The 23811-nt window shown below is 37.2% G+C and overlaps 1 protein-coding gene across 3 annotated transcripts in view; it reads right to left on the bottom strand.

The window, feature by feature from the left end:
* LOC108734648 (multiple PDZ domain protein-like) overlaps positions 1–23811 on the bottom strand; it is a 183664-nt gene that overhangs the window by 72330 nt on the left and 87523 nt on the right. Inside the window, exon 1 of one of the 3 annotated variants that reach the window (XM_025981584.1) lies at positions 8502–8767. The exons of 1 other annotated variant lie outside the window; for it this stretch is intronic. In XM_025981584.1, coding sequence (XP_025837369.1) covers positions 8502–8526 — 25 coding nt within the window. In that variant the 5' untranslated portion in view covers positions 8527–8767. Of the gene's footprint in view, positions 1–8501; positions 8768–23811 lie in introns of those variants that run through there. One more of the 3 variants, XM_025981585.1, reaches the window with a different exon arrangement.

Genomic DNA, 23811 nt, shown 5'->3' with positions numbered 1-23811 from the left:
ATATTTTACATCTTCACAGAGTTTCCACAGTAAAATTCATTCTGCTAAGAAGTTTGCCGAACTTTCAATGAGAAATACCCGTTTTCAGGAATCTTAAGTTGATTGTTTACATGTTTTTGATTTTTTCCATTGTCACAATCACTTGCCGGGTTGCGTACTCCTAGGAAAGCGACTACGAAGAGACGGTTCTCGGAGAGAATGCAATTTACCATCGGTCGGTTTCCTTTCCGAGTCGCAATTCTTAGCGTTTACGTGACTTGGAAATGTTTGAGTTTTAACAACTACACGTAGAAAACCGACTCGCCAACAAGATGGTTGGACTAACGGACTTGATTTACAAGTATGGCGCATGTTCTGTCGAGAATCTTGGTGTCCTGAGACATGAAATTAACTGCAAATTGGTAATTCATTACATTCAGTCTTTGGGAAAATGTTGTAGCAGCAAGTTGCTGTACGATTATTTTGGTAGAGATAAAAAGAAATCGAGTAGAGTTCTTTGAAACTGGACCCTTGGGTCTCCTACTGAGGGGTATTTGTGTGTTGAAACTCATATTAGCTTATTATTGAATTTTGGGTAATTGTACTTCGGGACAGTCCTGGTTCACTTATAACAAATCTGACAATAAATATTGACGTTATAATCATGTCTTCCAATACGAATGAAAACTAAAGAGCGAATATAAAGATAGGAGACGAAAGATTAGAAGAAGTGGCTGATTTTAGGTATCTAGGAAGTCAGATAAGTCAGGACGAAAGGAGTAGTAGGGATATAAGAGATAGCGTAGGCTCGAGTCGCCTTCTATAAAAAGAAGTCACTTCTATGTTCGTGAACGATTAATTTAGAAATTCGAAAAAGATTATTAAGGGTGTAGGTGTGAAGCACGGCGCTGTACGGGTGCGAAACATGGACGGTGGACGTTGCGGAAAAGAAAAGGTTAGAAGCGTTCGAAATGTAGTGTTACCGGCGAATGATGAGGATACCGTGGATAGAGAAGGTTAGAAATGAAGAGATGTTAGAAAGAATAGGAGAACGGAGGACTCTATGGAAGTCAATAAGAAATAAGCGAGATAGGTTGGTAGGACACCTTCTCAGGCAGGAAGGTTTAGTCAGAGACATATTAGAGGTAGAAACGGGACCTAGGAGGGGTAGAGGTAGACCTAGATTAGATTACTATTCGCAAATAGTTAAGGATGTTGATTGTTCCAGTTTTAGGGAAATGCGAAGATTAGTTCAGGATAGGAAAAAGTGGAGGTGCGTGTCCAACCAGTCTTAGGACTAACGACCTTCTATGCTTTTTTGGTCTTAATATTTTGAGAAGGGTTGATTTTTTACCTGTAACGCAATCATGTAATTTTTTTTTATTATACAAGAACCCAAAACTGAAAATTTAAAGTACTAAAAATGTTTTGCTCCAAGAAAAAAATATATTAAAGTTGCTTCAAATAGCTAAACTGTTAAATTCACCGGAACTAATAATTTTTTGTTTAGTCTTGTGCATTTGGTCTTGGTTTTAGTCTTGGTCTTGTCCGTTCGTCTTGGTCTTCCTCTCGCCAGTATAAACAGTCTTTTGCAAGAGCAAAATCAAGACTTCGAAACCAGGACTATAAGCGATACATTTAAAGCCGTGTTTGATCTATTTTAATTGTAAAGATAAATTTATTTACCCATTTATACAAGTAGGTATCATATAGGTAGGTGTACAAGTTTACCTACACAGAGTTATTTGAAAGTTAAATGAGTATGTCGGATATCTATGTAGTTTATATGTTGACTTATATCGTACATCGGAAGTTCACTGAACTATCCGGTAATAAGATGTTTAAATCGAGTAACAGGTTTTAATTACCGAGAGTCATGTACGTACAGCTCTTTGCGTTTTGTTTTACATTGTTTGGTCGTTACACTTAACGCAAGAATGTACATCATCGTTCTAATTAATTATATTGTTAATGATGTCTACGAATGCGGGACAGCGTCAAATAGATGTGTAATTTTGGGTAATAAATTAAACATTTTGTACCTACGTCTGCATTTTAATGACAATGGTGCTACCACAATAATAATTGTTCAGTTGAAGGTAAAACATTATTTGATTAATGACGAGGCACCTACCGCAAACATTAGAACAGAATAAACGGTAGTTATTACCTATTATTAAATATGAATGCTTATTATTAATCATGATCTATTTCTTACCATTTCTAATGCTTTATTTGCCTTTTGTGGCAGAGTTGCTTGTAGCTGGTCAACACAAGTTGAATGCGTAAAAAACAAGACCAAGATTAAGGCCATAATAGTCTTTGCTGTACAATCAATAGTTGTCCTTTTAGAAATGTATTACTGATTAAGTTCTTTTATCTAGACCTTGGAGAGTCAGTTTTGCTATTTACGTATTTTATGTCTGAACAATCGGTTGTATGTGAATGTTGTAATTCCAATTGCGACACATCAGTGAGTATCCGAGTGCAAATTTCATTAAACAATGGGTGGAAATATTTGAAAGAACGGGTCGACCCAAAAAAACTCGACCTCAAGAGCTGTTTGTGTCAGCGTACTGATGAAACAATTCAGCAGATTTGTTCGTACGAATCCAAGAATGTCGATGTGCAACCTTTTTCGACTTTAGGTGTGTCTAGATGTGCTGCACATTTGCCACTCGATATGAAACTGCATCCATACAAAACTCATCCGATACATTGATACTTAAAACTTTCACTGATTTCAACGACATCATTTTCTCAGATGAAGCATATAAGGTAATTGTTTCTGATGGAATTGCAAAATGGGGAATCATCGGACATTATTCTTTGAAGATTACAATCACTGAACAGTAACTCTACACTTATTTTAAAAAAATTGTATCTCAAAGGAAATTTTGTCTAACAACCCAAGGAAGTTGCATCAACTCAAGCTTAATATTCAACAGGAAATTAAATCAGTTCCAGGTTTTAGGTACATTTACTTTAAAGTTTTTCAAAAGTTTCATGCCAGGTGGCAAGACTGTCGTCATCACCAAGGAGGTCATTTAAATGATGTGATATTAAAAAAATAAAATTGCATTTCATTATTTTTATTTTGTAATAAATACAAGCGAAAATGATGAGGATACCGTGGATAGAGAAGGTTAGAAATGAAGAGGTATTAGAAAGAATAGGAGAACAGAGGACTCTATGGAAGTCAATAAGAAATAGGCGAGATAGGTTGGTAGGACACCTTCTCAGGCATGAAGGTCTAGTCAGAGACATATTAGAGATAGAAACGAGACTTAGCAGGGGTGGCAGAAGACCTAGATTAGATTACTGTTCGAAAATAGTTAAGGATGTGGGATGTTCTATTTTTAGTGAAATGCGAAGATTAGCTGAGGATAGGAAAGAGTGGAGGTGCCTGTCCAACCTTTCTTAGGACTGACGACCTTATGATGATAAATAAAATAACTATCTGTAAGTGAGGAATTTTTCCCTTTTGAATTTTCCTTTCTGGGTCATCCTACAGTACAAAGAAAACGATACAACTCTCAACATGCAGGTACTGGTTTTGGTGAATTACCGTGCGTAAAAAGTTCATATTCCATAGGCACTTAAATGCATTTTAAATTTGCTGGGCCAATGTCTCCCTCGGGTACGTTCATGCATGGTGAACTTGCACATCGGAATTTGAATAATTTTCAATCGTCAGCGTGAGGTATATTGATGCTCATGTACCGGAATAATTTTTCCTCGCCATATTATTAAGTTTATAAGCAAGCCACTAGGATTCTGTATGTATGTATATGACGATGATAGATGAGCGGCTGGGGTTTGCCAGTGATGTCGGTGGTATGTGGGTGTTTTTGTGTGTGCGTACGGACATATGTGTGTGTGCGAGACTTGTTCGCATTATGATCTCCTGATACGAGCCAAAGCGAGTGCATAAATTACGTATATGCTGGTAAAAATTCATTCTTGAGGACCTCATTATAATAACTAGAAACCTTTTCTGATCTTCTCATCTTTTTGAGAAGTATACAAATAAGACGTGACTCCCCTACCTGGTAAAAAGTGTCTGTGACTTATTGGAAAGATTCCTAAACAGCGGTGGTATATGAAAGAGATAATTTTATGGATTTATATTAAACACAGAAATTTCAGTAGTATATGTTGTCGTTACGTAATTGTTTGAGAAGAAACGTATATTGGCAGCATTTTTACAGTAGTTTTAGTTGGTCCCAATAAAATCAATGATAAAAGTAAAACAAAAATACTGGTATGAAAGGGAAGAAAAAGTAGGGACAGAGAGAATATAAAGACAGGAGACGAAAAATTAGAAGCAGCTGATTTTAGGTATCTAGGAAGTCGGATAAGTCAGGACCGAACGAGTAGTAGGGACAAAAAAAGAAGTCACTTCTGTGCTCGTGAACGGTTAATTTGGAAATTCGAAAAAGATTGTTAACTGAGTATGTTTGGAGCGCGGCGCTGTACGGGTACGAAACATGAAACATGAAATAAGAAACATAAAACATAGTGGGCATGGCGGAAAAGAAAATGTTAGAAGCGTTTGAAATGTGGTGTTACAGGTGAATGGTGAGGATACCGTGGACAAAAAAAGGTTAGAAATGAAGAGGTATCAGAAAGAATAGGAGCGAAGAAAATAGTATTGGCCAATCGTCGAATCAACGTTAGCGAAGTTACTTAGGACTTAAATATATCGATTGGTTTCTGCCTTTCGATTTTTACCAATGATATAAGCATTAGTCGGGTCGGGTTCCAAAAACAGCATCCTATTAACATTGTTAAGGAGCTGTTGGACTCTGTCTACGACGACCCAAATTTACTCCAGAAGGTCATAACTGGTGAGGAATCATGAGTTTATGGTTACGACGTGGAAACCAAAGCTCAATCAGCCCAATGGAAGCAGCTGCACGAGCCAAGACCGAAAAAAGCGCGCCAAGTTAGGTCGAATGTGAAGGTTTTTCTTACAGTTTTCTTCGATTGCAGGACGTGGTGTATGATGAGTTTTAGCTACAGGGTAGAACGGTCAATAAGGAATATCTCTTGCAAGTTATGCACAATTTGCGCGAAGCAAAATCTGCCAGAAACGCCCGCTGTGTGGAAGAACAATAATTGACTTCTGCACCATGATAACACTCTTGCTCACATATCGTTGCTTGTGAGGGATTTTTTGCCCGTATTCCCCAGATCTGCTCCCTTCTGACTTTTTCTTGTTCCCGAAACTGAAGAGGTCCATGAAAGGACGGCGCTACGCTGGGGAGGTAAAGAAAATATCGAAGGAGGAGCTAAACAAGATCACAAAAGAATATTTTTTGAAGTGCTTTGAGGATTGGAATAAACGTTGGTACAAGTGTATAATATTTGGTGGGATTACTTTGAAGGGAGAAAACAGATATTTATGAATAAATAAATAATTTTTGAAAAAACACAAAATTCGCTATAGTTTTTGGACAGACCTCGTATGTAGAAGAGTCGATATTCTGATCACGTAAAGAGCTTCTTCAATCATTCACATCGACGCTACATCAGCAGTTGCTTTCTCAAGATATTTATCATTAGTGTGATGTACATATATAAATATTGATAATATACAGAAAGTAATATAAACCGATGATGGTAATGTCGGTGTTATATAAATTTATTGTTGTTTTACGCGTTGCTTAATGCATCTCAATCTTTTCCCCTATAAGGTGCAACCATTTTTCTATTTTTATATCGGAAATTAATTTTGTGATCTGAATTTTCACGACTTTTACCATTAATATCATTTAGGTTTATCTGTATGTATACATATATAACATACTAAACATTTCAAGGGTTATTACGTATCTGAAAAGGAAAACGGAATCCCTGATACAAGACATGTGTCTGTGTTACACAGTCGATTCTCTAAGAAGCCAAGCATAGAACGTTAGATACAATTTTGCATAGCAAAAGATCTTGTTGACCTACATATTTTACGTTATTAATTCATCATCACAAGGCAATGAGTCGGAAGACATCCACCTCCACTCCTTACCTTAAGTCATCTTCGTTTTTTTCCCGAAAACTATATTCCATATCCCTATTAATGGTTCAAGAAATAGGCAAAAAAGGCAAATGGTGGTAATAATTCTAAGCAAGTCAATTCTGTTTCATTACAAGGTTTTAGTATCAAGAAGAAGAATCTACAAAATAATCCTCCAGCTAAAACCAGAACCATTTTCTTTTGTGCTTTTTCATTCCTCGTTATAACTATAACGTAATCCCAAGGTGATTAGCACTTCACACAAGTGAATCAGAGTTCTTAACCCAAAAATTCCGTGGGCGAGCGGTTAGTCATAACTACCACCTCATCCTATTTTTGGTTCTACAATTATCGAATTTTGACATTTAATTACGCTGTAAACGTCAAAAGATTGGTGATTTTTTTAATTGAAAATTCCGATTAAACAATACCTTGTGTATGGAAGGAAGCCCATTTAATTAACTTCATTCTTTTGTATAACGTTTTTTTCGTCACATAATTCTGGAATATCCTATCATCAGCTATCTTATTGTAAAACCATACATACATACACTGTAAAATGTGTATGAACATAAAATAGTTATTGCTACTATTATTAATGCTATTGACTTTATTATTATTGTATTTAATCCGAGATATCCAGTCATTTCTAGTTATAATTTGAATAATTAATAATGGTATAAATGTTAATCCAAATAACACCTTTTTACATTTATCAAAGTCTTTGTTTCAATAACAACAGTCTGGAAACATTTCTTTTGTATTGTGTATTCGTCAAGACGAAGAATATGTTAAACAGTGTCAATTGTATAAATGGGAATTGTGGTCCATTTTTGTATCAATGAAACATTGTTTAATTCCGTTCACGGTGGAGGAGGTGATATCCAAGCGTAGGCAATCGATTAATTATTGATTCAGACTAAAAAATGTGAAGCTACATTTTTAATTAAAGAGCATGTAATGCTATTTTATGTGGTTAAGGTGGCATTCAATTAATGTGGAGTTTTATCAAATCAATAAAGTAATAAAACAACGATCTGATTAATACCAACGTTATACTTGCAAAGCGATTAAAGGAAATTATTCAGACAGAAGAAGACTGAGAAGGTTTTATTCGAAATATCATTAATAGTGGAAAGAAGAAGAACAAGTCACTAAAATTGTCAAAAATCGCTTACTACACAGGGACACTCATTTTAGTACATTCGCCTAATACTGTAGACTGGATATTCCACATTGATAGACGCCTGAAGACTGAAACTCTTAACAGTGGTACATAAAAGTGTAAACTACTTTTTGCACTACATCAAAGAGAACGTTGACAGTAGATCAGATATCATGTTTTATTTCTTACTAGGTTTTTAAAGAACATCGGCGACCACATAAAATTAATCTTTCAATCCTTCAGGATTAATGGTACCCTGTTCCCTTTTCTGTAACCCTGACAATGTGTGTACAAAATTTCATGACAGGTTTTACCTGGGACTTCGCTCTCGTTGATATCCTAGATCATTGACGACCACATCAAACTAATTTTTTCTATCCCTTGGGAACATTATTTTTTTTAGATGAAAAGTTATCCTATGTCTTTTTCTCTACTTCTGATATTGTGGGTCTCATGGTAAGTTTTACCGAAGCTTTGTTCGCGTTGGTATCCTAAAGACGTGTCAAAGATCATCGACGATCTTATGAAGCTAATTTTTTTATCCTTCCGGAACAGTATTTTTTTCTGGGTAAAAGGTGCCGTATCTCTTTTCATGTACCCCTGACAATGTGTACAAAATTTCATGATGATCGGTTGAGAGTTAAGGCGTGAAATGGTAACAAACTCACATTCGCATTTATAATATTAGTTAGGATACAAACACGGATTTTAATTTCGATTATCCAATTGTAAAGTCAAGATTTGGGTGTCATTAAAAGTGTCGATTTTTAAATAAAGGAAAAAGCTAATTAATAGGTAGTATAAAGCATTGTTTTTTTTAAATTTATTACTCGAAAGATAAGATCCATTTTTCCTTTGATAATGAGTTATCGTGTCTGTATAATAGCAAATAGTTAATATGGTCTAGAGCAGTAACTGCTGTAAATCCTTGTATCTTGCTCTCGCACATAATTTCCTGTTTGGTTAGCACTGGGTATTTTGAGCGATTATTATGAACTAGCTTTTTTCCAAATGACGAGAAAAAATAGCAGATTTTGTTCATTGTCTTTCTACAGATTTGTAGCAGAGATAACAGCATACAATAAAATTAAAAAAAAAAAGCGTCTCAAGGCTACTCAAATATTCTTTAATGCCTTTTTTATGTTTTGGTTCCGTAAACGAATGCATTTTGTGATGGAGCATGGTTGCTGGCTGTTTAATGATGGTCGTTTTTTTTTTTATCGCCCGAATCTTGGTGGGAAGCTTCAATGGAATCATAAAAACTACTGACAGAGTGCACCCATAAGTAGTGAAAAGTATGAAACCCTTCAGTACCCTTCAGTGGGTACTCCAAACACTTACCAACATCTATAATTCCGTTCAGCATCGAATTAACCGGAAAGAGAAAGATCAACTGCTCGGATACTTTTTCCACACAGGTCACATCACATCACATCACCCAACCCAACACGCTAACAGTAACTAACATGTATATTATGTGGAATTGAATGGAATTTTTCTCGTATTAAAGAGTATCTTTCTAAAAAATTGAAACAACGACAACATCACGTTCCATTGTTACCGAAGCCGGCATCAGACTCTTCACCGCCGTCATCATATTCGTCTTCATCGTCGTGGTCGCGATGACGATCGCTCGTTGCGGTCTCACGGGCAACAATCGCAAAATCTGTACTTACCACGGCCGACCTGGATGCCGAACAATGCTCTTTGCTCGTTGCTGCTGCCATACCATCGCGCGACTCCGACGAGGAGGCAATTCAACTGAAGGCGACAAAGTCGTAGTGCAAAAACAACTTTCACTGGGCCGTGGCGAACCAACGAGCCTCGCAACCTGCCTCCATTGTATATAAAATTACGAGATCGGGTCCAATTTATACTGGATTCATAAGAGCTACAAACATATGTACAGGTCTGATAATTCAATATTTTTCACTAGTTTTTCCTTTTGTGGGAAATGGTTCTTTTTCCATCTTTACCCGATTCTGAACATTCAAGGAGTTCTTGTTCAAGTTTGGATCAATTTTCGTACATTAATCATTATTAAGGATTAGGTTAACATTCCATGGTGATCATCATCGTAAGGTCGTCAGTCCTAAGACTGACTGAACATGCACCTCCACTCTTTCCTATCCGGAGCTAATCTTCGCATTTCTCTAAAACTAGAACAACCCACATCCTTAACTATTTGCGAACAGTATATGTCCAAAAAAAATATCGAGAGACATCTACCAAAAGGAATTTCCTTCTATACGAATGACAGTCAGAAGATGATATCATAGTTCCTAATATTCCTCTAAAGATCATATGGTTTGGCTGGAGAATAAAAGAAACGTTTTTTCGGCAAGAGAAAATAGCCACTGAGTTTGAGCTTCAAATGGATTTTGAAGAAGTATGTATTGTCAAACGTCAATCATTCTCAAGGATTCGACGAATACTTAACAGTGATCCTTTAAAATTTTTAGTGACAACTTTAAGAGGAATTGCCCTGGTGTTGTCCTGATTCGGATCTAAAGGCAAAGGTCGATTGGAAATGCTTCCTAGCGTTTCGTTAGTTTGAGCGGCAAGCTGCGTCAGAAGCCCTTTCATCTGGTCCACATCCAGCATCGAAGATGTATGGATCTCTCTGAAGAAGCTCGTCACTCGTGCTAGTGAAACGCTAGGAAGCAACTCCAACCGACGATAGGACAGCACCAAACACGTGTCAGTTGTTGAAAACAGTTCGTATTATGTTAAATAAAGATGAGACTCTTAGTTATTTACAGAATCTCGCAATGTTAATGCTCATAATCGTGTGTACGAAACACGAATCTGTAGTTTAGAAAAGTGTTGTGGTAATTGGAGGCAACTCTCTTCGAGTTATTTACTCAGTCTAGCGTTGATTATGTCCTCATTCAGGAGGCAAAACATGTGTTCGTGTTGTGATAATTAGAGGTGATTCCCTTTTAGTTATTTTCTTACACAGTCTAGATTATTATTCTTATTTAATAGTTGTAAACTTATTAGATATACTATAGCTAAGAATTTTAAAATTGAAACGAAGTTTCACAGTTCCCAACTTTCTGCCTTTGTAATCTTGTCTTGCTGCCTTCTTGAGGATAAAGGCAAACACAGTCGGGTATTACGGATACGCCAGTTGACGACAATGTTATCCCCTTTTGATTTGGCTGTCTTTGCGTGTAAACAACAATGACAACAGAAAAAAAAAAAAACGACCATAGCTTTCATTTTCCTGTTCCTTTCTTTATATTGGAACAATTATTGCACAGAAAAGAGTGACAGCGTCGTTCGTCGCGCCATGGGAGTTTAAGAGAACGTTTTTACTTCAACTGCTTCCCATTTGCAGGTTATTGTTTGCGCGGATAATACCTTTTATATAAAATAATTCTGCTGACTCACCATTGAAAGCTTGCGAATTGAATGCAGTTCAAGGCATGCTTGTGAAACTAATAAAAGCAGACATGCGGTAGGTTGGTATAAATCGTTCACACAAAGTAGGTAACTGACAGTTGATACCGAATTTGCCCAAGATTTATCTAAAAATCTGCATAGGTCAATGTGGATTGAGATTTCGTTCGAAATCTTCAAGAAGGAGAATTATTTAGCACTCTCATATTTATTTCAGGCAAGTTTTATTCATTCATCTTAGATGATTTAGACGGAGTACTGGTCATCGTGAACTTTTTGTTCTGAATGTTTACGTGTCCACCGTTACAGGTAGTCATGGGTTCAGTTCGTCAATCAAGTCGATACCCTTATGGATTTGTAGAACATTTTTGTATCCCATATAATGTAGGAATTTTGTACTGGGAATATCACTACGCTATTTGTAAGTTAAGTCTGATTATTGCGTTAATTGTGCGAAACAATTGTTAAGCGAATTTTATCTTGATAGGTATATCCAGTTTAATGATCTTCATCATCATAAGGTCGTCAGTCCTAAGACTGGTTGGACACACACCTCCTCTCTTTCCTATCCTGAGTTAATCTTCTAATTTTCCTAAAACTAGAATGACCCACATCCTTAACTATTTGCGAACAGTTGTGTAGTCTAAGTCTACACCTCTACTCCTCCTAACTCCCGTTTCTGCCTCTAATGTGTCTCTGACTAAACCTTCCTGCCTGAGAAGGTGTCCTACCAATCTATCTCGCCTATTTCTTATTGACTTCCATAGAGTCCTCTGTTCTTCTATTCTTTCTTAATTTCTAATCTTCTCCATCCAAGCTATGTTTATCATTCGAACACTTCTAACCTTTTCTTTTCCGCTGCGCCTACCGTCCATGTTTCGCATCCGTACAGCGCCCCGCTCCAAACATACACCTTCAACAATCCTTTTAGAATTTCTAAATTAATCATTCGCGAGCATAGAAGTACTTCTTTTTATTAAAGGCGACTCGACCCTTCGCTATCTTCTGGTTTATATCCCTACTACTCCTTCCGTCCTGACTTATCTGACTTCCTAGATATCTAAAGTTGGCTACTTCTTCTAATCTTTCGTGTTCTATATTTATATTCGCTCTTACCCTACGTTCTCTTCCCTTGTATACCACTATTTTTGTTTTACTTTTTTTTATCTTCATACAATACTGTTTTGTCAATACCGCTTCTATTTTATTTAAAGCTATCTCTAACTCCTCCTTGCTAGATGCTAATACTACTATATCAACTGCAAATCTAAGCATACTAACCTTTTACCACTACAGTTCTACTGTCTTTAATGATGTTGATCGCGTCTTCGATGTATAGATTAAAAAGTAGCGATGACAATGTACATCCCTGTCTGATTCCCTGCCTAATATTAGTTCTTTACGTTGTATCTCCAGCTCTATAACTGCCTGTTGCTCTTTACATAAACTAAATATCACTCTTCCATCTCTGTAACTCATCCCTACATTTTATGCAGTATAATAATAATCTTAAAAAACATTTTTCAGTTGAACTTTGCCGTATATTAATTGACCTTGACCTCGAGACTATCTCATATGCTCTATTGTACCAATCTTGGTACCGGACACTAAAAACGATATCTATTCTTATACAATCTCTCGGGATCTCGATTTCTTTTTGTTAGTTTTGAAGAGGGCCCAAAAGGTTCTCCCAGTCCCTTTTATATTTAAATTTTATTCTATTAACTCTGTAACCGAATCCGTACAAAAATTAAAACCGTCTGAATTTTTATGATCTCGGACTTTTAGTTATGGCCAGTAGGTAGGTACGATATGTGACGGCATCTCGACGGTTGAAAGCCACGTAACAGTCATGTCCCGGTCTAAAGGCCTGTACCTAACCGTATTGTTGTTGTTGTTGTCCATGTGTGCCGGCTGTTTACAACAATGAAATGCCGCGTGCACACGTTATTGTTCTTTACGTTCTTTGCATGCACTCCCAGTTATGTAAGCAGTAAAGTGCAGCTGGCAGAAAGAACGGCATGCAGCAAAAGTTTAAGTACATACGCGCATACAAATATGATGTATGTGTGCAAGTGTGTGCATGTATGTGTGTGTATATTGCTAAAAGCAGAAACGTGCTCCCTAGCTATGGATTCCATTACAGACGTCGACAAAGACGCAACGACGAGGATTGTTGCCAATATGGAAATGTAATTTTCAGAATCTTCAAAGGGTCGTTCCAGAAAGAGGATTGCTGGATAACGATTTCTGTATCCCCAGTAGATATAGAAGAATGCGGTGTCTAATGAACATCCTGAGAATTATTGTCTGTTTGTATCGCGGTTTTAGAAACATTCGGAGCCTCGACTAGAAAAATTCCTTTTTACTTCCAAATGATGCAGTTGCGAGAAACTGACAAAATGCACACCTCCTTTCAATTTATTAGAATCATAGCTGATAGAGGGTACGAGATGTCACTGTGAAGTCGTTGAATGTGTAATAGGGATAATCGCATTCCTTGCAGGTTACTTGATGTCCATTAAAAGCTCTGATTCGATTAATTAGGTTCTCGCTAAAATTTAAACCTTACTTTGGCCAAATTGCGCATAACTAGCAAGTGATATTCCTTATTGACCGTTCTACCCTGTGGCAAGAACTCATGATACACCACGCCCCTGCAGTAGAAGAAAACTGTAAGCATAACTTGGCGCTTTTTTCGGTCTTGACTCGTGCGGCAGCATCCATTGGGATGATAGAGCTTTGGTTTCCACGTTATACCAATAAACCCATCTGGAGCAAATTTGGATCGTCGCAGACAGAGTCCAACAACTCAATGCGATGCTCTTTTTGGTCGAAATTGATCAATTTTGAATGGTATTTTGACCAAGTTCCCAAAGTCGCATTATATGTATAATAATTAGTTTAAAGTGTAACATAATCGGCCACAAGGTAGTCTCCGTTGAAGGTCCATGAATGATTTGTGGATAAAAACAATGAAGCCCAAAACAAGATTGCTGCATGTGCCCCACGCTATAGAAAAATAAAGTGAAATTACATTTTCTTAACTTGCTCTGCAATACTTGTCCAAATTAGGACGAATGGTACCGGTACCGATATTTTAATCATGGCGCCCCTCCGTACAGTAACTTAATGATTTCGTTGAAAGAATCATAATTTTTAACTAAAAATTCCAATTAAACCATAGCGTTCCGAATATAGAAATTAATATATCCGTTATATCTACAAATGTAGGTTATTGGTGATTGGTACAAAACTTGCTAAAGTTCGCAGACAAAAGCTGATTTTGTGTAAATCTGTCTATTTTTTACGATTATCACTTTTTTCTGATTTTACTCTATTCTGTCCATTTCGAAAGCGTTCATGTTAAACTTTAATCACTACAGTGTCCACTTCTGGCTGGGCTTTAAAACCAAAAGAACGGTGTGGTATTGTGACATTGGATGTAGGCCGAGATAATACAGATCGATCGCGACCGTTTCCGGGGAAGTCCCCGAAGCGAGACGGTCGACCTGTTGACTTGACGGCGCCGCTTCCGTTGCCGCAACGAACGAGATAAACAAATTAAATTCACCGCAAATAAAATGGCCGACATTAAAACAACACACGACAAGGGTGTAAATATAACTTACTTTATGGAAAACCGGATATACCGTAATTATCGACAGTTTTCTAATAATAAATCTCTTTAAACGGACCAAAGCTAATCTCCTTCCTAATTTGTCTTTTAGGGATTCCACTCACTTTCTGACCTGAAATCAACAAAATTTTTCCAAAATCCTAGCGGCCTTGTTACCCCCATTCCTTTAGCCAAAACTGACCTTTTGTTAATTTAAATTTACTCTGAATGGTTGGTTGATAACTATTGGTAGGATGCGGTCATCTATCCGGATAGTCAATGGTCGAACTTCCATGATACATGTAACTCTATAGAAACATAACCTTTTTAACTTTACGCAATTATTTTCAATAGATTCTAGCATCTATTAGTATCTACATCATCAAGGGACATCAGTTAAAACCCTTTCAAATCATCGCCCAGCCACAATTTTACCCTTTCATAGATTTTCCAATTAAATCGTCTAGTAAGTCTACTCTCTTAAGCTTCTTTCCGGGTCGTTCTGCTGTATTCCAAAGAATTCTTCTTATCAAAACATTTCAGCTTAGGCTGAAAAAAGTTTATAACTAATCTAAACTGGCTGTAAAAGCCTTCTAACTACTGCTGTTGCAGCATTGTGTTTGATGACGGATTTACATTAGGGAAGGTCAAAACTTTTTTGGGAAAGTTGCTGCTTTTCTTTCGTCAAGAGCGTGTGGTAGAAGGGTCATGATCCCTTTTTTAGGTCAGTAGCTGATTAGAATAAGCGTCTAATGGATCTAAGGTAGCGTGTCTTGTTTGTTCGTGTTTTTAGCAATTTGGTAAAGTGAAGTAGATGCCCAAGTAACGATTCGCTTCTTAGTTGGTGGTATTTATAGCCTACTACGAGGGCAGTCTGAAAAATTCGTGCACAATCAATAAGGATAAAGACTTAGTTCACGCCACCCAGCATATTTCGTATTCTAGATATACTACGGTTAGAATGAGAGTCTAAACACGATTTATGTGTCATTGCAATTGTCGAAGAACGTCTACCTAGCAGGGTCGAAAGGAGACAGATAATAACCCTTACCACCCTTTAAATTGCAGCGCGTCTATTTTACGGCTTATTGGATCGAATGATCAGAACGGTATGATACTCATTAAGAGTGACATTCCAATTTTGCATTGCCTTATACTCGATACACAGTAAATCCAATAACGAAGGCAGTTCTACACATACCATAATTTAGCTTAATATAACCTAGCCTTGTCTTTCCATTTTCGGGAAATTCTAAGACAGATAAAAACTATGCAAATGCAAAAACAATGTGGAAGGTAGGCTGAGGGCTCTTCTTAGTCTCCTTTGAGGAATTGTTGATATGGTCTACTATCATCAAACGAAGAGAAATGTTTATCGAGATTACTCTTATTTCGACAGGTGTCTCGTCATCTAAAAATATAATCCGTATTCAATCAATTTTCAAAATCGTAGTTTTTGTAAAGGTAAAGGCATATATGTTTTAATAATTTTAAATAGTCCACTTTATTTTGCACGGATATCGTTGGCTTGTGCTTGAAAGGACAATTGGCTTGTTTAGCTAATCGGAATGGATTAAATGTATCAACCATTGTTTTATTAGTATTACAGCGGAAACCGTTATTCATTGTTATATGTTCTATTGTAGTTTCGCAATATGATGGGCTCTTTGGGACTTTTTTGCTTTTGTAATTGCCCTGAGTTCGATTATTCGGGAAAAAAACTAATATACCGAATTAATCTTGTTTTTGTGTTAATCTAAATAGTTTTTTCCTCCCATTGTGACTACAACTATTATGTCTATTAGTCTATTATGCCAATGGGGTGTAATATCTAACTTCGACAACGAGCAAACTAATAATTTCACAATATGAGATGCATTGCACAGGGTCGTGTTGTTCAAGACCAAGTTTATCAGATCGATCGCCGAACGGTTGGTAGCTGTGTCTTCATTTTTTGGTAACGCGTTTCCATCCTATTCACGAAGTTACTCCTATTCCATATTCCACATACGCATATATTGATCGGTAAAATTTTACACATCAAAAAATACTGGAAAAAGTTTATTTTACTGAAATATTTCTATAAAAAGGTTATAAAACTGAAGAGGCTACCGAGTAATAACCCTGAAACTCTCTTCAAGTGAAATAGCTCATATACTAAGGTAGTTGAGTAGCTGTCTCTAATTAGTCATAATTAGGTACAATTTGCAGGAAAGTTAGTCAAGAGGATGTGTATAATATATAGTTACATATATTCAGAGAATCATCAAATGTAATAATTTTAAAACGAATGAATGCTAGGTACGTGATGGTAGGTAAAAGACAAGAATGAAGGAAGTAGGTAGAAAAAATACCGTTTGGAACCCATTTGTGTGTACAAAATTCACATATTTCCTGGTCTTAGGAGTCTTAACTCACTAATATAAGGCCTTCCGCCCATAGACTGATCGGACACGTACATACGTACATCTACTTCTTCTCATGTTAATCTTCGAATTTCTCTAAAACTAGAGCAACCTAAATCTTCAACTATTTGGAAACAGTAATGTAGTGCAGGTCTGCCTCTACCATTTTTAACCTCTGATTTTGCTTTTAATATTTCTCTACCTAACCCTTCATGTCTGAGAAGGTGCTCCATCAACGTATTTCGCCAAAAATTTTCACACCCATTAAATATCCAATTCAGTAAAACTATCCAATGTTGAAACTTCTAATCATTTTAACTAATTTATGACATAAATTTAAAAGTACAAAGGTGTCAGTTAGACTCGCACTCGAAGGGCTTCGTTACAGGAAATCCTATTATTAAATTTGGTGGCATAATTGTGGTATTAACTAATATTATGATAGGTGTTGCTGTTTTTTGTTACTTAACTTGTTTTACTGCAACGGCACATGTATACATCTACCTAATTTTCCGGAACATATTCCGATTGAACTTCTGCCGTCCTTCATAAGTTAAAACCGGAAATTAAGTGTAGCGAATGGAATTGTGTTGACATTTTGAAAATTGCCTGGAAGTACTTTGGGTTAACAACTAAATTGAGTCACAAAATGCCCTTGAATTTCTATCGAAAACTGTGATTGCTTTTATTCAATCATCTGAGCAAATTTGTACATGACGGGTGTTAACATATACTCATGGACTAACTTCAAAAGTTTGACGTATGTCCCAGCAATTTGAATGTATCAGGTCATGGCAACGTCTTCTAATGAAAATGTATACTTAAGTATTGATTAGTAGTCTATTTTTGGATACTTTTTTCGGATAACTATTACGGGCACTTTTTACTTTACAGTTTAATATTTACCATTCAATAGGAAGTAAAGCAACATTTAGATTTAGATTAGAAAGTTCTGTAAGGTTGAGATTTCGTGGATCTGAAGTATTTTTATAATTTGAACCTTGGACTTTGCACTGGACACCATACAAATGATACCATCTACTAGATACCCTCAAGCTCAATCTCAAAAAAAACTTTGGGTGTTTCATTCCCACCAGTCAGTAATGCTGGTGGGCGGACAGTCCCTCCGGACTACGCCGGAAGGTAGGGCGGAAGGTCCTCTTCAGCCTGCTTTCAGGAATCGTGGGAATGGGTGGGTGGTGGTTCGGGTGAGAAAGATGAGACGGACGAAATGAAGACAGAAGATANATATTGGCAGCATTTTTACAGTAGTTTTAGTTGGTCCCAATAAAATCAATGATAAAAGTAAAACAAAAATACTGGTATGAAAGGGAAGAAAAAGTGAATATAAAGTCAGGAGACGAAAAATTAGAAGAAGTAGCTGATTTTAGGTATCTAGGAAGTCGGATAAGTCAGGACCCAACGAGTGGTAGGGATAAAAAAAAGAAGTCACTTCTGTGCTTGTGAAAGGTCAATTTAGAAATTCGAAAACTGAGTATGTTTGGAGCGCGGCGCTGTACGGGTACGAAACATGAAACATAAAACATAAAACATGGTGGGCACGACGGAAAAGAAAAGGTTAGAAGCGTTACAAGTGAATGGTGAGGACACCGTGGACAAAGATGGTTAGAAATAAAGAGTATTAGAAAGAATGGGAGCGAAGAAAATATTATTGGCCAATCTTCGAGTCACCGTTAGCGATGTTGCTGAGGACCTAAATATATTGATTGGCTTCTGCCTTTCGATTTTTACCAATGATAAGGGCATAAGTCGGGCCCGGTACCAAAAACAGCATCCTATTAACATTGTTAAGGAGCTGTTGGACTCTGTCTACGACGACCCAAATTTACTCCAGAAGGTCATAACTGGTGAGGAATCATGAGTTTATGGTTACGACGTGGAAACCAAAGCTCAATCAGCCCANTGCTTTCAGGAATCGTGGGAATGGGTGGGTGGTGGTTCGGGTGAGAAAGATGAGACGGACGAAATGAAGACAGAAGATAATGAAAGATTATCTGTGGAATATTACTGCCTCAGCATTTGCCTAAGTGGTCCAAGGAAACCACAGAAAAACTTGGACCAAGGCAGACGGACCCGGAATCGAACCGGCGTCCTCCCGAATGCTAAGCAATGGTCTAACCTAATCTTTTTTCACCGAGCGGCATGGCCTAGAAAATCTCAATCATCTGTTACGTTTGTGAGGGTATGAGCCACCTTCTCTTACTACTCTAGAGGGTAGTTGGCACCTTCTACTATTTCACTTCACTTGCATTACATAGGAAAGACTTAGTGTGGAAAGAATGAATTGTATCCACAGAAAGATAACACTATGATACGGATACATTAGGAATTAGCTGGTGGATCCGGATGCAATTTTTTAAAGAATTCGGATACCGTTCTAAGTAATATCCGAACGCCATCCCCGGATATCACCCAGGTTTCGGCCGCAGGCACGTTTACCAAGTAATAATAATAATCAAATATTTAAAGGTCAAGAACATTCTACGTTTATGAGAAAAGAATGCGGAAGAGTTGTCATATAGTCCATGCATGCGTATGTGCAGATACATTCTTATAATTTTATTTATGCTTTGTTTTAAACTTTTTACTTATAAGCATTTGATTTTTATATTATGAATATTGGAAATTTCAACATAATTCATTTTTTTTACAGGAAAACGGATTTTAAATTCATTAGCCACCCAAATCCATGACTTGCCTCCATTGGTAAGTAGTATCTCGAAATTCCATACACTTAAAATTAAGGAACTAAACAACAATTTTACGTGCATTATTTCCTTATAAAGTCCTTCATTCGAGTTACAAATTCTGCCTATTCGGCGAATCTCAATCCATCCAATCGTTGGCGATAGGGCTTGAAACTTGCATTTTGTCGTAAATTTTCAGGTAAATCTCTTGATTTTGGCGCGTTCCATTGATAGAATGCGTCTATTGAGTTGGCGTCAAAGGACACCACAAGTTCAGACTAAATGTATTCCTATTGCTTATAAGGGGTTGTGATGGCGACAGTCCTTTGCTTTTGTACACCACGAATAAATACCGTTTAATCAATTAAAACAATGACACGAAGTTCCTTAGCCTACCCACCGTATGATACCAATTATAACAGGCTGGCAGGATTCAGCTATACACATGTATAGATTTGTTTTTAACGCCATTTGCCTTGCAGTGCTTTTAAATCCTCTTACCCCTTCGAGATCTATAATTTTTTTCGTAGCTTAAGCTTTGTGGTGTTAAAAATTATTCCACTACTAACCGACACGGCCTAGAGGTTTGGGTCACAGCTTGGCATTCTGGAGGGCCGGGTCCAAGTTTTTCTATGGTTTTCCTGGATTCCTTAGGCAAATGAGAGGCAGCAATATTCCACAGATAATCTTTCAGTCTTTTGTCGGTTCATTTCGTCCGCCTCATCTTTCTCACCCCAACCACTACCCATTAAGAGGGCCTTCCGTCTGTGGGATGTTACTGCATTTGCTTAGGGGATCCTGGAAACCACAGAAAAACTTGGACCAGGGTAGACGGACGTGGAATCGAACCAGTGTCCTCTCGATTACTATGCAATAGTCCAAATCTAAACTTACAGACCATGTCTTTCGGTCTTATGGTGATTCTGAACGGTTAATGTAGAATAGAGATAGAGAAGGTTAGAAATGAAGAGGTATTAGAAAAAATAGAGGACTCAATGGAAGTCTATAAGAAACAGGCGAGATAGGTTGGTAGGATACCTTCTTAGGCATGAAGGTCTAGAGACATATTAGAGGCAGAAACAGGAGATAAGAGAAGTAGATGTAGACCAAGATTAGATGACTGTTCGCAAATAGGATGTGGGTTGTTGTAGATGTTGGGAAATGCGAAGATTAGCTCAGGATAGGAATGAGTGGAGGTGCGTGTCCAACCAGTCTTAGGATTGACAATCTTATGATGAAGAATGTACATCAAACGTGAGTTAAGGAGTGGGGACAATTGCACCTAACGTCTTCCTACTTAGCATCCTCGCCTGAGGGTAATGCGTTCATCGAATGTGCATTATATTATCTTCTTTAAGTACTACTTTATATTCATGTGCCTACTTCATAAACTTTTGAAAAGTGAACTAACTTCATATATATTTTCATGAAAAGTTTCAAGATCGCGACCTTGAAAATTTTCTCTCGCCTTGGCTGAATGTGTTATCCCTCAATATAAAACTAGTAACCAAGTCTGGGGTCTTTTATTTGAAAAGCTTGAAACTTCTTTGGAATATATCAACTGTTTCGTCAATTTTGATCACCTATTATTTACCATGATCAATTTATATGATGCGATATTTAATTTGAACTATAGGTACATGCTTATAATAGTAAATTAGTTGAAATGTAGTACTTTTTATTACTTCCTTATTAATGAATGTGAACTTAGGCTTTCCTCTATTTTTGTTTATCATTCAAAATCTCATCCGCATCCTGTTGAGGTTAGATTTAGGGGCCGATTTTTATTATAGAAGGCAATTTTTTTATGATTTAAGAGCTTGCTCTTTGTTTCAAATTTACGACATGTCCATGCATTGATCGTAGTAATCTTGAAACCTTTACCAGTGTATTTCTGTACAAACACACATAGGTACACTATAAAGTTGGACGCACGTAACCTAACGACCGATTCGTCCTTCCGACTGTGTCATCGCTTTAGGTCGTCGACTTTTATGACCTCTTCAGATGGATTTATTGCAAGACACCAAAGATATCGGCTCAGTTTATTTTATAGGCTCCTGCAGGATATAAAAGGAGGACACGTAACTATTTCAGGAAAGCGAAATCGAATTCGGGGGCCAAACATCAAGGCGATCCGTCGGAATAAATGCGAATCGGCATAGATTTAGACGACCTACTAAAATTTATGGCGTTTGATATTATGGAGGAAAATGATAGGCTTTTAATGTAAATAACAGTATTAATGGCGAACCAACAATTTTATTTTCTTCCTATAGAATAAATAAGATACAACAAAGCAAATAATTTCCATTTCAAGGAAAAAAATTACCGAATACTTGCGCAATAGTTGAGACAAGCCGGTAATGGCCAGAGATGTGTTACTTCTCAAACATCAAGGGTGTTTTATAAATCGTTCTTAAAAAGTGAGTGTTTTGACACACTCGTCATCATCATAGTCCAAAGACTTTTTCGCCATCCAGCTCTATCCTTTTTATCCTGGTCCAATCTTCGCATTTCCCGAAAACTAGAATAACCTATTTCCTTAATTATTTGCTTTCGGAGATCTAAGAGGTATTAGAAATAATAGGAGAACGGAGGACTCTATGGAAGTCAATAAGAAATAGGCGAGATAGGTTACCAGGACACATCTGCTCAAATATGATGGTCTAGTCAGAGACATATTAGAGGCAGAAACGAAAATTAGGAGGGGTAGAGGTAGACCTAGATTAGATTACTGTTCGCAAATAGTTAAGGATGTGGGTTGATCTAGTTTTAGGGGAACCGAGCGGCATGGCCTAGAGGTTTAGACCATTGCTTAGCATTCTGGAGGACGCCGGTTCGATTCCGGGTCTGTCTGCCCTGGTCCAAGTTTTTCTGTAGTTTCCTTGGATCACTTAGGCAAATGTTGAGGCAGTGATATTCCACAGATAATCTTTCATTATCTTCTGTCTTCATTTCGTCCGTCTCATCTTTCTCACCCGAACCACCACCCATCCATTTCCACGATTCCTGAAAGCAAGCTGAAGAGGGCCTTCCGCCGTACCTTCCGGCATAGTTCGGAGGGACTGCCCGCCCACCAGCATTACTGGCTGGTGGGAATGAAACACCCAAAAGTTTTTTTTTTGTTTTAGGGAAATGCGAAGATTAGCTAAGGATTGAAAGAGTGGAGGTGCGTGTCCAATCAGTTTTAAGATTTACGTATGATGATGATCGGATTTCTAATCTTGGCCTTCCTTCGTCTCTGTTTGCTCCTGTTTCTTCTTCTAGTATGTCACTAACTAAACATTCAAGTCTTAAAAGGTGCTATACCGTCGTAGCTCTCCTCTCTCTTATCGATTTCCATAGCAAACTATTTATAACTTGATTTGCAACAGCTTTAGAACAAAACCGAAGAGCTTCAGCATGCTCTTAGACATCGAATGGGAGACAGACAAAAGGGGTGAACAATTATTTGTGGAATATTATTATCCCAAAATTTACCTAAATGATCCAAAAAAACCATAAGAGAACTATGGTAATACTCTTGTAAAAAGCTTGAATTTTCCCAATTTTTGATACAATTTTCAAAGTTTCCCAAGTTTTCTGAGACATTTCACGCAGGTTAATGATTTAAGTCACACAACAGAAATACATGCTGCTATTCTACGCGTTTTACTGCCCCTTCAGTTTGTTGCCACATTAATTTCTCTTCAAGGAGATGGATTGGAATGTTGCGTGGGACTATTTATTATTGCCCTTTTCTAATTGCAACGTAACCTTGATTGTGCTTTTGTTAAAACAAAGAAAAACGAAAAATAATGTGATCACTTACTTATATGAAACACGTAATTTTTTTGTTGGATTTATCGCAGATAATTCTGTCAGGTAAAGAATAGGCAATCCGTGATTTGTCGAGGTGTTTCGTATAGAGAGGGCATAATTTCAAAATTGGTAGGTATAATTGTAACTGAGGCATAAGCCGTTTAGGATTTTTCACTGCATTTTTTTCATCAAACTTTTACCTCGAAAACGCGTTTGTTCAGTGGAATTTATTTTGCGATGGTGCACAATTTTTGTCACTAGGTCGCTCTAGGTCATGTTTGTTCAGTTGGCAGGTATGTGCGACATTGAAGATGCGCCAAATACAGCTTTCGTCCTCTTCAAAATAGTTTTAAGGGTTGCTTTACGCGTTGGTGTGCAAAACATTTCAGCCGGACCTCATTTTCCATTGTATTACGTAAAAGCTTTCAATGGGATTTTTTACCTTTTCTTTTTGAGAATTTTAGGTGTAAACGCTTGTAAACTTTACAAGAGCACTTAAAAGTACAATTTCAATTAGCGTCCCAGCGAAAGTTCCGGAAGATTAATATTTAATTAAAACGTTGGCAAACTCAGTAATAAAACTCCTAATTTCATTCTGCATCAAAAACACAGCCTGGTAGTCATAACAAGATACTGAAAATAATATTAGCGCACTCATTGTTTCAACTGGATTTGTTGATCGGTTATCAAAAGGAATTCATGTATGCAAT

Source organism: Agrilus planipennis, unplaced genomic scaffold, assembly GCF_000699045.2.
Source record: "Agrilus planipennis isolate EAB-ADULT unplaced genomic scaffold, Apla_2.0 scaffold52, whole genome shotgun sequence".
Lineage (NCBI taxonomy): Eukaryota > Metazoa > Arthropoda > Insecta > Coleoptera > Buprestidae > Agrilus > Agrilus planipennis.
Note: the sequence above shows the minus strand (reverse complement) of the source record. Positions and strands in the feature narration are given on the sequence as shown.